This window comes from Urocampus carinirostris, chromosome 8 (genome assembly GCF_059441175.1).
Source record: "Urocampus carinirostris isolate Australia breed hairy pipefish chromosome 8, RoL_Ucar_1.0, whole genome shotgun sequence".
Lineage (NCBI taxonomy): Eukaryota > Metazoa > Chordata > Actinopteri > Syngnathiformes > Syngnathidae > Urocampus > Urocampus carinirostris.
The window spans coordinates 32,933,606-32,949,425 of record NC_142356.1 but is presented as its reverse complement, the minus strand read 5'-3'; the positions used below and the strand labels follow the sequence as shown (position 1 = coordinate 32,949,425).

General features: G+C 39.5%; 2 protein-coding genes across 3 annotated transcripts; one reads left to right on the top strand and one right to left on the bottom strand.

Moving 5' to 3' along the window:
• Positions 1-6,965: 6,965 nt before the first annotated feature.
• Positions 6,966-8,871, top strand: LOC148361683 (keratin, type I cytoskeletal 50 kDa-like). Of its 2 annotated transcripts, XM_088342429.1 has the most exons (7): positions 6,966-7,459; positions 7,539-7,621; positions 7,682-7,838; positions 7,915-8,076; positions 8,148-8,273; positions 8,359-8,576; positions 8,660-8,871. In XM_088342429.1, exons 1-7 carry the CDS (start codon positions 7,040-7,042, stop codon positions 8,754-8,756), a joined length of 1,263 nt encoding a protein of 420 aa, XP_088198555.1. In that variant the 5' UTR covers positions 6,966-7,039; the 3' UTR covers positions 8,757-8,871. The 2 variants fall into 2 exon arrangements, with proteins under 2 accessions (XP_088198555.1, XP_088198556.1); XM_088342430.1 differs by lacking the exon at positions 8,660-8,871 and having other exon boundaries at positions 8,359-8,580.
• A 1,605-nt stretch (positions 8,872-10,476) lies between these two features.
• Positions 10,477-13,735, bottom strand: krt98 (keratin 98). Its single transcript, XM_088342431.1, has 8 exons — positions 13,339-13,735; positions 11,990-12,072; positions 11,768-11,924; positions 11,322-11,483; positions 11,126-11,251; positions 10,826-11,046; positions 10,693-10,703; positions 10,477-10,605 (listed from the first exon to the last, which is right to left on the bottom strand). Exons 1-8 carry the CDS (start codon positions 13,672-13,674, stop codon positions 10,508-10,510), a joined length of 1,194 nt encoding a protein of 397 aa, XP_088198557.1. The 5' UTR covers positions 13,675-13,735; the 3' UTR covers positions 10,477-10,507.
• Positions 13,736-15,820: the final 2,085 nt, after the last annotated feature.

Sequence of the window (15,820 nt, the reverse complement as noted above, 5' to 3'; positions counted from 1 at the left end):
CAGTTTTTTCCAGTGGCACATACAGTTGAGTGTCATCTGCATAGCAATGGAAACTAATATTATACTTGCGGATAATGTCACCAAGCGGGATCATATAAATACTAAAAAGAAGGGGGCCAAGTACAGAGCCTTGAGGAACACCACAAGGGACATTAGATTGTTTAGAGGTCATATTGCCATAGTTAACACATTGCATCCTGTCTGACAGGTAGGACCTAAACCACGAGAGTACAGTTCCTGAGATACCAATGCGTTCTAGACGAATCAATAATATGTTGTGGTCGACCGTATCAAAAGCAGCGCTGAGATCCAGCAGCAGTAACATTGATGAGGCACCAGAATCTATTGTTAAAAGGAGATCATTGGTTACTTTTGCAAGGGCTGTCTCAGTAGAATGATTTGCTCTAAATGCTGACTGGACAGTTTCAAAAAGGTTATTTTCTGACATGAAGTCATTTAGCTGCTGTGCAACGACCTTTTCAAGTAATTTCGCAAGAAATGGCAGATTTGACACTGGCCTATAATTACCTAGGCTTTCTGGGTCAAGGTTAGGTCGCTTAAGCGTGGGTTTAATGACGGCAGACTTGAAGGCTACAGGAACAATACCCGAGGATAGCGATATATTAATAATATTTAAAACTGATGGTTGCCTTGATGATTTTTTTTGTAACAGTTGTAATGGAAATATTCATATTTATTTTTTTGTATTGATAAAGTCTGCATTGTAGTCATTTATTTTAAAAAAATAATTTTTGGTGCTTAAAATCGTTGTGCTGTGTTTTTTGTAATTAGAAATTAACTCAAGGGGTAGGGGTTCGATTAAACAATGATCAGGGGTTTCCAACGTAGTGCCTCTTCTGAAAATAGCTCACCAGTGTTTGATCATTGTGATTTTCTAGTAAAATACTATTTTAAGTGGTTGACTCAGTCTATTTAACCTTACTTCCTATAATGAACCGGGTAACAACACAGTTACATGGGTCAAACCATTTAAAACGAAAAGAGGTTGATTTGATACACGTTACTTGAGGATTATTAAAGCTGATAAATTAGATTTACAGGCAAAGAAGAAGTGGAATAAACAATATTTACTAATATAATTTGTTTAGAATGACTTTCTCAATAATCTTTGGTGAGAAATTTACTTATTTTTAAAAACCAGTCTTGGTTCTTACACCCATTGACCTTACTTTGGAAAAGTACGGCCTATTACTCGTTCTACTCTGCAATAGCTTTTTGTTCATTTTGCGGTTTGCAAAGTAACATTGTTGGAAGTTAATTATCGATATCTGCATCGGAGAATGTGAAAAAGCGTTGAAGGATATGTTGAAAATTGTTATTTTTCTCCACTCCGAGATTCCTGCCACACCTCGCGTTGATGCTTGGCATTCCAATGTTCGAGTTTGAGCATGTGCAACCGCACAAGATTTGCACAATCCACCTGAGAGTTTGGCTTGCTATGGAGAAGAACGCATCACTCAGCACGTCAACCCTGCAAAAACTTCATATGAATTAACAGAAAAAACATTACGTCTTCCTGAATGTTTTTCTCCATGAGAGCCACTTAGTCTATTAAGTGGCCTGCAAAAACAAACTTAATTTGGCAATGATGTGCAGTGCTGTTCAAGATAATAGTAGTGCTATGTGACTAACCAGTATATCTCTGGTTTTTAGTACATTATTTATTGTTACATGTCAGACAAGTTACCAGGAGGTGCAGTAGATTCTCAGAAAACAAACAAGACCCAGCATTCATAATGGGCACGCCCCGGAGGCTGTGCAATTGGGCAAATAGTTCAAAGGGGTGTGTTCAAAAAAATAGCAGTTTGGCAACCGATCTCTTGAACATGCATTTGAGGAAAATGGGTCGTTCAAGACACTGCTCCGAAGAACAGCGTTTTTTGATTAAAAAGTTGATTGGAGAGGGAAGAACCTACAAAGTGGTGCAAAATATTGTTGGCTGTTCAGCTAAAATGATCTCCAATGCCTTAAAATGGGTAGAAAAACCAGAGACTCGTGGAAGAAAACGGAAGACAACTATTAAAATGGACCGAAGAATAACCAGAATGGCAAAGGCTCAGCCAATGATCAGCTCCAGGATGATCAAACACAGTCTGCAGTTACCTGTAAGTGCTTTGACAGTTAGAAGACGTCTTTGCGAATCAATTTGTTTTTCAAGAATCCCACGCAAAGTCCCTCTGTTAAAAGAAAAACATGTACAGAAGAGGTTACAATTTGCCAAACAACACATCAGCTGGCCCAAAGAAAAATGGAGGAACATTTTGTGGACTGATGGAAGTAAAATTATCCTTTTTGGGTCCAGGGGACACAGGCCATGTGAGAGACAACCCCCAAACTCTGAATACAAACCTCAGTACACTTTGAAGACAGTGAAGCTTGGTGGTACAAGTATCATGGTCTGGGCATGTTTCTCCTACTCTGGTGTTGGGCCCATTTATCGCATACCAGGGAACATGGATCAGTTTGTGTATGTCAAAATACTTGAAGAGGTTATGTTGCCTTATGCTGAAGAGGAAATGCCCTTGAAATGGGTGTTTCAACAAGACAATGACCCCAAACACACCAGAAGAGGAGCAAAGTCTTGGTTCCAAATCAATAAAATTAATGTTATGGAGTGGCCAGACCATTCCTCAGATCTCAATCCAATTGAGAACTTGTGGGATGATATAAAAAATGCTGTTTGTGAAGCAAAACCAAGAAATGTAAATGAATTGTGGAATGTTGTTAAGCAATCATGGAGTGAAATAACAACTGAAAGGTGCCACAAGTTGGTCGACTCTATGCCACACAGATGTGAAGCAGTTATAGCGAACTGTGGTCATGAAACAAAATTTTATGATTGCTAAATTTTACCTTTTTTTGGAAATACAAAATAGTTTTGAATTTCTACAGACAACAGCAGACACTGCTATTTTTTTAACACACCCCTTTGAACTATTTGCCCAATTTTCCAGCCTTCAGAGTGTGCCTATTCTGAATGCTGGGTCTTGTTTGTTTTCTGAAAATCTACAGAACCTATAGGTAACTTGTTTGGCATGTAACAATAAAACAATATACTAAATCCTGAGATATTTTGATATGTCCCATTGCACTGCCATTATTTTGAAAAGCACTGTATACTTTAATTCCATCAAACAACTGTCTGCTTGTGCTTGGTCACAACAACATACTCTTAAAGGGACAGTGTGTATTACTAACCAACTAGCTGTTGCTATACTGTATTGTGTTGTGCAACTAAAAATTAGTGCTAAAAGCACAAAGAAAAAAAAGCTACACAAAGACACAAAGTGACCCGAAAAAAACATTTTTCGTCTCATTTTTGCCCCAACTGCATTTCTTTTTTTGTGTGTGTGTTGCCGCAGCAGCAAGAGGGCAGACAATTAAATCAGTCCTCTCGATGTGAGGGTCACATTATTTAAAAATATCACTAATTATTACACGTATTTAAAAAATTACACATTTATACGATTTTTTTTGTATTTGTTCTGACTTATTATATAAGTAAAGCGTATTTTTTCCCACTAGGAGGTGCTAAATAAGAGACACTGTCCATCTAACGTCCTCACTGCAAAAATAAATCTCATATTATGTGTAATTTCTAAGATTTTAAAGTATTTCAACTTTAGATTTCTAAGAGAATAGAGAAATTTACACCCAAAACATGCAAAATAAAGGTAGATCTGTCTTTTCAAATATTTTTATTTATTGTTAGCTGTCTAAAAAATATATATATTTTCAGGTTTTATATTCTGGATTGAGTTTAAACCAAGCAGAAGAAGAATGAAGTGGGGAATTATATGTTATATTGTTTTTTTTATATATATAAACTAGGGAAAACATATTTCTTAAAATGAACAAAATGATCAACCATATGCTAGATAAGATAATTTTGCTTAAAGAGAAAAAACAAAATCTTGAGGTAAAAAAATAAAAAACTTTACGTCAATGGAATGAGCATTTACATTTAAAGACTTAAAATGTATTTGCTAATGATACACTTCAGAAATCCATATTAAAAATGTTTCTCATTTTTAAGAATTCAAATTGGATTTTCTATTGAAACAAGAAAATGTAACCTCAAAATAAGTAAAATTAGCATATCTAACACATCTAGATGGTAGACAATTTTGCTACGTGTAAATACATTTTTCAAATGTTGGTAGAAAACATTTCTTACAATGCAAAAAAAAAATATCTACCATTTGCTACATTAGATAATTTTGAGTATCACTTTTTAAAAAATGTGATTTTAATTCAGAAACAAGATAAAATATCTTAAAATAAGAAAAAAAGACATTTTGAAAATTAGCTAAATTTTCATGGAAAACAAGACTTTTTTGGAGAAGCTTAAGTTCGGCATTGGCGATGGCAATCTACAGTATTATCTTTACAATTGGAAATGTCCCAGTATGGGCTCCGAAAAGGTTGGCCTGGTCCTGCAGTGACACCCGCAAGCTACCCTGCCCAACATCAATAGCATCAAGTGTTACAATATCAATGCGACTACACCATTGCACCGGTCAGCTGACTGATGGGCTTGTAGACTCTTTGGAGAGAGGAAACTTGCCGCCCTTTTTTTCTTCTTTTGTGTAGATACAAATAAACATGATGCAAATAGTATATATGATATGGTTTCAAATGATAAAATGAAAGAAATAGGGGATATGATGATCATTACACATCTCTTTGCTGAAATTACAATGAAGAATTCATGAATAATCTGCAAGTGAGATCAGAAATACAGTACATATGTCAAAGATAAAAGATAATTGGGAGAGCGAATCCAGTCCATTCCTGATAATATAAAGGGATCCAGCCCGGAGCATATCCATAGCTGCTCCTTACATGCTAGACACCGCCTAATTCAATTTAAGGTTGTCCACAGAATTCATTACTCCAGAGTAAGACTACATAGTAGCTTTCCTGAAATGTCTCCCCTATGTCAGAAATGTGAGTCTTTCGAGGCCGACCCGCTAAACAACTTCGCACTTTGTAGTAATATATTTTCAATTGTCTCTCAAGAATATTTGGCAGGCAAATAGAACCTGAACTGCCTATCATATTCTTTGGAATATCACGTAGGTATCATGCCCGTTGTGCTGCAGTTGGCTTTGGTATTTTACGCATTTACAGTGGTGCAACAACAGCTTCTTTCGTCATCACAGCCAAAAAGTTCATATTAATGAAAGGAAAGAGGTGCCATCAAGGAGAAGATGGCTGACGGAACTGACGGACATGCTACACCTAGAGAAAATTCATTATACCATAAAGTACAAAACTGAAAAAATTGAAAGGATTTGGGGGCCAATAATATCCTTCCTGGAACAGGAGCGGGGGTCCTGACCTCTTTAAACTGAGATTGATAGCGCTCGGGGAAATGGTGGGGGGTGGGGGGTGGTTTGGATTGGCTGAGGGGGGTGGGGAGGGTGTTTTGGGGTTCATGTTTGGATTTTTGTTTTCCGTTTGTTTCTCTTCTCCTTGTATAAATGACATGTTGTAGCATATCTTTATAACTTGTGCTATAAAACCAATGCAAATATTTGAAACAGAAATACAGTACATATTACGTAAGCATTTTTAGGTGGCCCGGCACTGTAAAAAATACAATCTTACACCGATGTAAAGTACTTTTTCTTTAATAAAACAAGAAAATGTGTCGATGAAATATGCAAAATCATCGTATCTAGCACATTTGAGATATTTTTTCTAATTTAGAACTATTTTCAACCAAGGTTAGAAACGAAACTTAAAATGAGAAAAAAAGATTTAGAATGTGCTTTTTTAGAGAGCAAATTCCAATATATTACCTGTAAAACAAGATCAAATTTCTTGAAACTAAAAAAATTGCGCATTTGATAATAAGTGAAATTTTATGCCTATTTTTGTGTGTTCACATAACTGACTTATTAAGCTAAAAATAACGAGCCTCAGGGAGTTCATTTATATCATATATAATTACCTTTTAAAAATTGGAATGCAATTTTAAAAACACTTGCAATTTTTTCCCAAGATGTGTAAAATGCTCATGGAAAATTTAAGTTATTCTGAAAACCGCACAGCACTGAAAATTTTAACAGCCTTTAACTTGTGGTTTTGTTCGACGTCTCATGTTCTTAAAACCAACTCAACCAGCGCAGCAACATGTTCGAATTAGCCTATTTCCCCTTTCCCGCCGCACCCACCAGTCACACCAGTCACAGCAACGGTGTCGTATTTCAACTCTTATGCAAGCACGAAGCCATAACTTGCAGCGCACAACTGCACCTTGCAGCAGGGAACAAAAGACAATTGAGAAAAATGTTGAGATGTTAAAATGTACAGTATAGGCAATGTTGAATGACTTCAATTTGTGGTTGCATCTGCACAACGTTCCTTGCAGGTGTTTTTCAACCAGATGTTTTGCAATGTGCAAATAAATGCAATATGCAACTAGATTCCCACTTAAGTCAAGTTTACCAAGGCCGTAGGGGGGGCAAGTGGTCATGCTCAGGCAAAGAGAGAGTTCATTTGGAGTTGCTTACAACTTTTAACTTGTTTTTTTATGCCATAGAAATTCCATGAGCATAAATCATCCTTGAGAGCCGCAACTTGACACTTCAAACTGGTTGGATCTGATTTGGCAGCCTCAGGCTAAACCTGGGCGCGGCCTTTCACTATTCATGCTACTAAGCTATCAAATAAATTGTATATTATAAAAGTCCTTTAATCACTTTAAAGTAGACTTAAAAAAATGAAGTTGGAATTTTTCATCTCTTGAAACACGGTTTTCACATTTGGTCTGAATTTGTATTACCTTCTAAAAACATTGCTTAAGTCCTCATGCCACACTTTCTCTGAAAATTGATTGAGGGTGACGGGTTGGGCCAGTAATCCCAAGTGAAGCTCCTCCCCTCTACACTCCTCTGATTTCACCAGAGGCAGCCTTGAGGTGCATAAAAGCGAGGACAGGTAAGAGTTTTGCATCTCAGTCCAGCATCTCCTCTCCGAGGCAGACAGATACCACAGACCAGTCGGCACAATGGCATCCATCAGGTCTTACTCTGGCCGCTCCTACGCAGGCGGCAACCTGGCAGGCAGCATTCGCAGGGGCCAGGCTTTGAGCGTTTACGGAGGTTCGGGTGGAAGCGGAACAAGAATCTCAAGCAGCAGCTTTTCCGCAGGAGGTGGCGGCGCCGGTTACGGTTACTCCATGGGAGGTGGCGGCGGCGGAGGCTTCGGCTTCAGTGATTCAATGGACCTCCATGTTGGAGCCAACGAGAAAGCCACTATGCAGAACCTGAACGACCGCCTGGCCACTTACCTGGACAAGGTGCGCAGCCTTGAGAAGGCCAATGCCGAGCTGGAGCTGAAGATCCGTCAGTTCTTGGAGAACAAGACCTCCCCCCTTGCCCGTGACTACTCTGCGTACGAGATCACCATCAAAGACTTGCAGGCCAAGGTAAGAATACATGTCAAATTTTATCTGTGGTCCAAATCCACAAAAGGTCACTCATGTTCAATATTTTGGAACTTCACAGATCCAGGATGCCACCCGCGTCAACGGAGGCATCTACCTTGCCATTGACAATGCTAAACTAGCAGCAGATGATTTCAAAACCAAGTATGCTTAACGACTATTGCTGACGGTGTAGCAAGCTTTCTGACTTATTTTGTCTTACAGGTACGACAATGAGCTAGCCATGCGTCTGTCCGTGGAGTCAGATATTGCTGGCCTGAAGAGAATGTTGGATGAGCTTACACTTGTCCGCTCAGATCTGGAAATGCAGATCGAAGGCCTCAAGGATGAGCTTGTCCACCTCAAACGCAACCACGAGGAGGTATAAAGTAAACCTTTTCCTATTTAGGGCTTGACTAGCTACAAGTGGCAAAATCTTACCAATTTCTTTGGTACAGGAAATGGCAGCCATGAGGGCACAGATGACTGGACAGATCAATGTAGAGGTAGACGCCAAACCACAGGTCGACCTTACCAGAGTCATCAGCGAGATCCGCGAACAGTACGAAAGCGTGGCCGCAAAGAACCAGAGAGATCTTGAAAGCTGGTTCCAGGCAAAGGTAGTATCCTTTGAAAGTTTTGTAGCATTTAATGGGGTATGACAATTGACAGTCGATCGTGTCTGTTGCAGTCTGAGGCACTGAACAAGGAAATGGCCGTCAGCACAGAAACTCTCCAGACCTCCAGGTCAGAGATCTCTGAAATCCGTCGCACCCTTCAAGGCTTGGAAATCGAATTACAGTCTCAACTTAGCATGGTAAATGAACCAGAGCCATTTCTTCAAACCACCCATTTGTATATATTTATCATTGCTAACAGCTCACGTGCATTTCCTCCTCCAGAAAGCATCTCTGGAAAACACGTTAGCCGAAACCGAAAACCGATATTCAATGATTCTCCAAGGACTCCAGGTACAAGTGACGAACCTTGAAAGCCAACTAATGCAACTGCGTGCCGAGATCGAAAACCAAAACAGCGAATACTGCATGCTCCTTGACATTAAGACAAGACTTGAGAAAGAGATTGCAGAGTACAGGAGACTGATGGACGGCGATGGCAGGTAAAAGAGAAGAAAAGAACAGTCATCAGATCTGGGCCACATTCTTGTGACTGCTAATTATGAATTCAATTATTCTTCCACAGCATTGGAAGCAGCAGAACCACTTCTGCCAGGGTGGTCATGGTGACCGAGGAGTTGGTGGACGGCAAAGTGGTGTCCTCCACAACCACCACAAAGTAAAGTGCCTCAAAAAGCCAACTGCAGCACAACGGGCGTGATACCTAAAGAAGACCTTTTCATCTCGAACAGATGAAATGATAAAATAAAATGCTCCTTGTCTGGCGACCTACTATAACGTTGTGTCTCTGTTTGATAATTTCTTTAACTTTTTTAAGTCTGCAAGAGATTTACATCAGTATGTGATCTTTTGTTACTTTCAGTGAGCTAAAATGTTCCACACACAGGTAAAATGATGATCTTCTAAATGAAACCGACATAAAATTTAATGGTACATTCTGTACATAATAAATGGATGATATTCTGGATCAAATTGACCAGATGTTTGTGAAGTGATTCACAAAAAAAGTCCAAATGAAAACCTTTTGCATCTCATTGTTTACATTTTATTGATTTCCTTACCTAATTTGACTCATAAAATAACCAAAGTTAAAATAGGATCCTTTTAGGCTCCAGAGTGACTCCTATTAAAACAATTTGGTTCTTTGAAAGAGAACACTTTCACCCATTGCATGCCGGGAGAACTTGATGAAGAACCCTGAAAACAACTGCATGGTGATCGGCCAAGTTTTTACAAGCAATGCCTCCAAAGGTTGCTGATTGGTCCAAAGCCTGAAATGAATTGGGTCTGTTTTTACCTTCTCAAGATATTTGGTTCCTTAGGCAGACCTACCACAATAAAGCCCAGAAGTTAAACAATGATCTATTCAGACATGTTGCACTCTAATGATTTGAATCCATTTGAACCAACCAAGAGATGGTGTCCACATGTGTTGACATAAATGCACATTAAACAAAATGCTTGGGTCTTAAGGCGTTAAATAATAATACCAAACCAAAACACATTTACCTAAAAAAACAAAAGTTTTATTGCTTCAAATAATTGCCTCTTTTGCCAAATGTTTAGCCAAAATTAATTGATTTTCAGTAAGCTTTAATGCTACATTTGTTGTTCAAGTATAATTATTTTTTAAAACCACAACACACTAGCTAGCAACTGATCTTAAACAACTTGCCCCATCTTTTATGACTTTAAATGGAACAATCTCAAATTCATTCAGCTGAGCTCACAAATTAGCAAATGTTTAAATTTGAATTTCTAAAATGAAGAATACATTGTCTAGCCCTTCCCAAAAGTTAAAATTACTTCAAGACCACACGGGGTTTCACTCTTGAGATACCAACACATTGATTTAGGTTGTGTCATTGGCCCTGTGGGCGTGGTTGAGAAGAAAAACAGCTTTTAAACTTGAATTTAGTCTTCCAAGAAGGAAGGTCCTACTACCAAAGCCAGTTCTTTTGCAGGAGTTTTAATTGACGCTGATTAGCCACCTTTCCCGGCCTTACACTTGCACCTCCATCCATCCATTATCTGCACCGCTGATCCTTAGTAGAGTTGTGGGGGTGCTGGAGCCCATCCCAGCTATTTTCGGGCAGTGGGCAAGGGATACCCAAAACTGGTTGCCAGCCAGTGGCAGGACACACAGAGACAGACAACTCATTCACTCATTCCCATCAAGGGACAATTTGGACCGGCCAATCAACCTTACATGCATGTTTCTTCGGAATGTGGGAGGAAACTGGAGTGCCCGGAGCAAACTCCACACAGGAGGGTTTGATCTCATGACCTCAGAACTGTGCCACACACACGCTAACCACTGCGCTGCCATGGTGCCCACACTTGCACCTGAAACAGGTAAATTAAATCACTCAGACTCAAGCATGAACTGCAATTTTTTTATTGAGCTGGACAATCACTCAATCTCATCCACATCTACATCGACAGTCTTGCTGCTGTCGACCACCCTCCCGTCCACGACAGTCTCCACCACTGTAATGACCTTGGTCACAACTGGAAGAAAGAAATAACACATGAGACAAAGGCATTCCATGCTGTTGAACTTTGTTGAACATTAATGGCGTGTTTGATGATACACACCTTGCTTTGTACTGGTAGAAAGGAAAGAAAGCAGATATATTAGGTTATGTTAGGTTATTTCTGATTCAATGGCAGGTCATTCCTTTATAAATATTTTTCCCCCTTTAAAAATGTAATTTAGTTTCAACCTCACCTGTCTTCCTCTCCATCCAGGAGCCGCCTGTACTCTGCAATCTCAAGCTCCAAACGTGTTTTCAGATCCAACAGCATGTCGTACTCATGCTTATTACTGGTGATGCTGGCGTAAATCTGGGAAAGCTGTTCCTCTAAGCTTACAACCATGCTTTGAAGGCCTGCTAGCTGTGCTGAGTAGCGGGCTTGGGTCTCTGCTAGGCTTCCCTCCAGAGATGCTTTCTGGAAGGGTCCCACAGAGAGGACATGAGCTATAAGCTTTGGATGACCATTTTGCACGAGTTTAAAAGGTCTTGCATACCATGCTAAGATGGGACTGAAGTTCAATCTGAAGCCTCTGGAGAGTGCTCTTTAGTTCTTTGATCTCAGTGCGAGATGTCACTAGAGACTCGGTGTGTGTTATCACTTCCCGCTCTACTGCTGCGATCTTTGCACATCCCAAACAAAACACGACATGTATTCATGTAAAAACAATAACAACAACATTATGTTTTTACCTTGTTTTGGTACCAGGACTCAAGTTCCTGGCGGTTCTTTGCGATCATAGCCTCATAGTAATCTCTGATCTCTGTCATAATCTGGTTTAGGTCCGGAGATGGTGACGCGTCAACAGACACATTCACTTGTCCGCCCATCTGGCTCCTGAGCACAGCCAATTCCTGTGAGGATTTCAGGAAGAAATCTCGTCAAGGAATGTCTCTGCTGGGTGGTGAGGTCCTTGTGTACTTTTGACTGTCTTAGGCCACAATACATTCCAAGAAATGGTGACGCTTCACATACTTTGTAGTGAAAAATGAATAGAAGAGGGAAGGTCTTGGCTAAACAATGTGAGGTGAAAAATTATGTGCAAACACTTAGAGGGTGTTGGTCATGCATAGGAATGCTTTAATTAATATACGAGTGTCCGAGTTTAAAAAAAAAAAAAAAAAACGCTTGCCGATACCTCTTCGTGGTTCTTCTTCAACATAATAAGCTCATCTTTCAGACCATCCACCTGGCTCTCTAGATCCATTCTGATCATTTTCATCTCTTCCTGCACCTTTTTGAGCCCAGCAATGTCCGCCTCCACCGTCATCCTCATGGCCAGCTCGTTCTCGTACCTGCGGATAGATTTGTCGTCTCGTCGCAGATGTCTAAGATGCGATAGTATAAAGGTAACTCTCACTTCATTTTGAAATCGTCTGCTGCAAGTTTGGCGTTGTCAATATCCAGAATGGCCTTGGCGTTGAGCTTGGCAGCAGCACGGATCTGCTCATAAAACAAAAGCATGACAGAAATCCCCCCAAAAAATGAACACACTCAAATGCTTGACTTTGAGATGGCTATTTTCATAATGAAAATATTTATTTCAATTATTTTGGTAGTAGTGAATTGTCACAAAGTAAATTTACTTCTGCAAGTGTCTGTAATTTTATTTGAAAATAATTTATTTATGGATACTTTTTACTTGGTAGCTTTACTCCATGACATTTGAGAGCAAATTCAGTACTTTATAAACTACTACGCAAAACCTTTTCTTGACCTCCATCATTCCCTAAATGTAAAAGCAGACGACAATGTAGAAGCCACGTTGTGTTTGTAAGGTTTATTGTCTGGTAATGCCACATCCATTGCAACCTGTCATCCCTTTTCTCTATTATTATTATTATTTTTTACTTTATATCATCCTTTCTCGTGGTTTCATTTTCCTCATGTTGAGGTTTTTGAGTTTTTCCTTGCCCTCATGTAGGTTTTAGATCAGGGGATGGTGTAATAAAAGTCTGTAGTTTGCAACAGAAGAAGAAGAAGAATAGAAGTCGTGCCTGGTCTGTGCAGCCCTTTGAGACTCCTTGTGATTAAGGGCTATACAAATAAACATTACTTGACTTGACCTCATAAACAGCAACTAATCAAAGTTTGCATTAATATCTCTCCACCAATCAGAACTCAGTATCCACTAGTGAGAAGCAAAGTTTCTCCCTGTGTTTTTGTGTGAGAAGAGTTTTGACAAGACACTGGAGCACTTCAAAAAACATAAATAAAGTAATTCTTAATGTTTAACACACATTACACAATCAACCCTTTGAATGTTAAGCAGTCCAAATCGAGATTTTTCAACAAATTATTTATGTTATTTTGATTTATTATTCATTACGATTCATCAAAATTTATTATGATTTATCATTTTATTATAATTTTAGGTATTTATTGCACTTGTATTTCTACTTGTATTTTTTTTAAAGCTAGTGCTAGAAACAAATGTTTGCCAATGGCAGACCAGGAAAATCCCTATAAATCTATTTTTTTTTAATAGATGTAACTAATTCATTGTTTTGAGACAAGTAAGAGTACTGTGTAGTTTACCTCAAATACTTTGAATATAGAGCAGATTTTTATTTATTTGGTGGTAGGGATCTTCAAGGATAGTTATCACGGGTCTGTGAGGGCCAACACTAGGCATAATTTTCAGATATCAGTACTCTAGGAAACCCCAACCCTAAACTCAGGAAAATAATCCTGCAATACCACGCTCACCTTATCCTTCAAGTCATCAATGACGGCAAAATAACTGGTGTAGTCATGGCTGATGACAGTTCTGCTCTGGTACCATTCTCTGATCTGCTTGTCAAGGCGCTCATTCTCCAGCTCTAGGGTGCGCACTTTTTCCAGGTAAGAAGCCAGACGGTCATTTAGATTCTGCATGGTGGCCTTCTCGTTGGCTCCCACGTGGAGGTCCAGCCCGTCGGCCAGGTCAAAGCCCGACCCGGGCATGTAGCAGGACTGAGCGGAGGAGATACGGGTGCCGCGGCCGCCAGCTCCACCGTAGACGCTCAGGGTTCTCTGGCCGTACGATTTAACGCTCAGCGACATGATGTGAGTTCGGGATAGGGGCCAAGTCAGATTACTGGAGAGGATCTGCAGTTATGAGCATCACTTTGCTGCTGGGTTTTATAGTGGGTGAAGTGGGAGGTGTTTTCGCAGAAAGAGAAGAATGTAGCTACCTTTACGCCATGCAATCGCTCCATCACCACCCGGGTGGTGCCTAGTGGGTGAGGGGTTCTGTCGCTCATGACAGGTCAAACTCGTGATACCACATTTTATCATTTCTCAATGAATGACCATTCTTTAAATACTTCTCTACTATGCCCGGAACCTCTTCCGGAATGCTTAATTGTCACCTTGCTTTTATATTCCCAGTCAAAACAACTGACTTGAGCAAACCCACACCTATAGTATTCATGTCGTAAAATGTTCACTCCAAACGTTTGCTCACTGCTGTGACAGAAATTACACACAACGGTGACAATTTCACAACTGCCAAACAAGGACCAAAGGTGGGGACCAAGATTACAGGAGTCCAATTTATCAGAAAAGAAATGTGCAAGATTGCATTTACTGATGGTTGTGGAGTCTTTTCTCATCAACGTTTAAATACCTTCACGCCCAAGTGTCACACATGCACATCAGTAGTGGCCCCACAGGCATGGTGCACACCACACAAGAATATACAACAAACAATACAATACGCACGTTTGTGTGAGACCAAGTATGCATAACCTTAAGCGAGACATGCATACCAACCATACACGGAAAAGTGTGTGAGATTAATTTCTTTGACGTTTATCAAGTCTGAGTAAAAAATGGGTTGAAGCACACTTACTGTAGACTTAATGTATCAGACTTTGACACATACTTTGCACTTTGGCGCCGAAGTGCACACTTGATTTGAGGGGCCGAGCCCAAAAAACACCCAAAGCTGCACCTCAGCGCTACACTTGCTTCGGCAGAAGTATGCGTCCCTCAAATCAAGTTAATTGGTCAGGTTTGGGCTTTTATACCCGCAGGCCGGATCAGGCCGGGCTGGATCTTTTTGGCCCGGTCTTACCTCTAATAGGTAGGTAAGGAGGTCGGTAGGTAGATAGGTTGGTTGGTAGGTGGACAGAGCTTGATAGCTAGCTAGCTGGATGAACAAAATTACAGACAGACACAGATAGATAGATAGATAGATAGATAGATAGATAGATAGATAGATAGATAGATAGATAGATAGATAGATAGATAGATAGATGGATGGATAGATAGATAGATAGATAGATAGATAGATAGATAGATAGATAGATAGATAGATAGATAGATAGATAGATAGATAGATAGATAGATAGATAGATAGATAGATAGATAGATAGATAGATAGATAGATAGATAGATAGATGGATGGATGGATGGATGGATGGATAGATAGATAGATAGATAGATAGATAGATAGATAGATAGATAGATAGATAGATAGATAGATAGATAGATAGATAGATAGATAGATAGATAGATAGATAGATAGATAGATAGATAGATAGATAGATAGATAGATAGATAGATAGATAGATAGATAGATAGATAGATAGATAGATGGATAGATAGCACTCCTGGATACACATTTATTAAAAGACTTGAAAGAGAAAAATGGACAAGCAAAAATATTAGGATAAAAATGTTGAGGGGAAAGTGCTTGGAGACTGGCCTAAGTTTTAAATGCATCAGAAAAATAGTGTAATAGAAGATGGTGGAATGACATAAGCAGCAACATCTCTTTTTAAAAAAGAGAAAAGAAAGTATAAATATATTTTTTTATACAAAGGCAAGAATTACGTTTTACAATCTTGTGTGCTTTTTTGCTCTTAAAACCTTGCAGACTTGTCACTGAGTGTCTCAATTCAAATACCGTACAGACAAAAGGTCTCAGAAAACACCCAAAACAACATTCAGTCTCAAGTGGCAAACAATCTCCAGTACGTTTGTCTTTGGAAGGCCTCATCTTGTTGAGCAACATTGCCTGCTGCTTAACTGCTGTCACCAATGACAAGGTTACTTGTTGATAACCAGGGCGACGTCTTGCCCGAGGACGGATCAGTCGATATCCATTGAGGGACCTGTGTGTTTGTTGCCTCAGTTGCTGCCTTTTGTCTTATAAAGACTTAGGCACTTGTTGAAAATCAATCAGGAGCTCTTGAAAAATACT

Coding starts and splice junctions, on each gene's coding strand:
- LOC148361683 (XM_088342429.1), top strand. CDS start 7,040: ATGGCATCCATCAGGTCTTACTCTGGCCGCTCCTACGCAGGCGGCAAC. Junction 7,460..7,538: donor TCAAAGACTTGCAGGCCAAG/GTAAGAATACAT, acceptor GGAACTTCACAG/ATCCAGGATGCCACCCGCGT. Junction 8,577..8,659: donor CTGATGGACGGCGATGGCAG/GTAAAAGAGAAG, acceptor ATTCTTCCACAG/CATTGGAAGCAGCAGAACCA.
- krt98 (XM_088342431.1), bottom strand. CDS start 13,674: ATGTCGCTGAGCGTTAAATCGTACGGCCAGAGAACCCTGAGCGTCTAC. Junction 12,073..13,338: donor TTGATGACTTGAAGGATAAG/GTGAGCGTGGTA, acceptor TTTTATGAGCAG/ATCCGTGCTGCTGCCAAGCT. Junction 11,925..11,989: donor GCAGACGATTTCAAAATGAA/GTGAGAGTTACC, acceptor ATCTATCCGCAG/GTACGAGAACGAGCTGGCCA.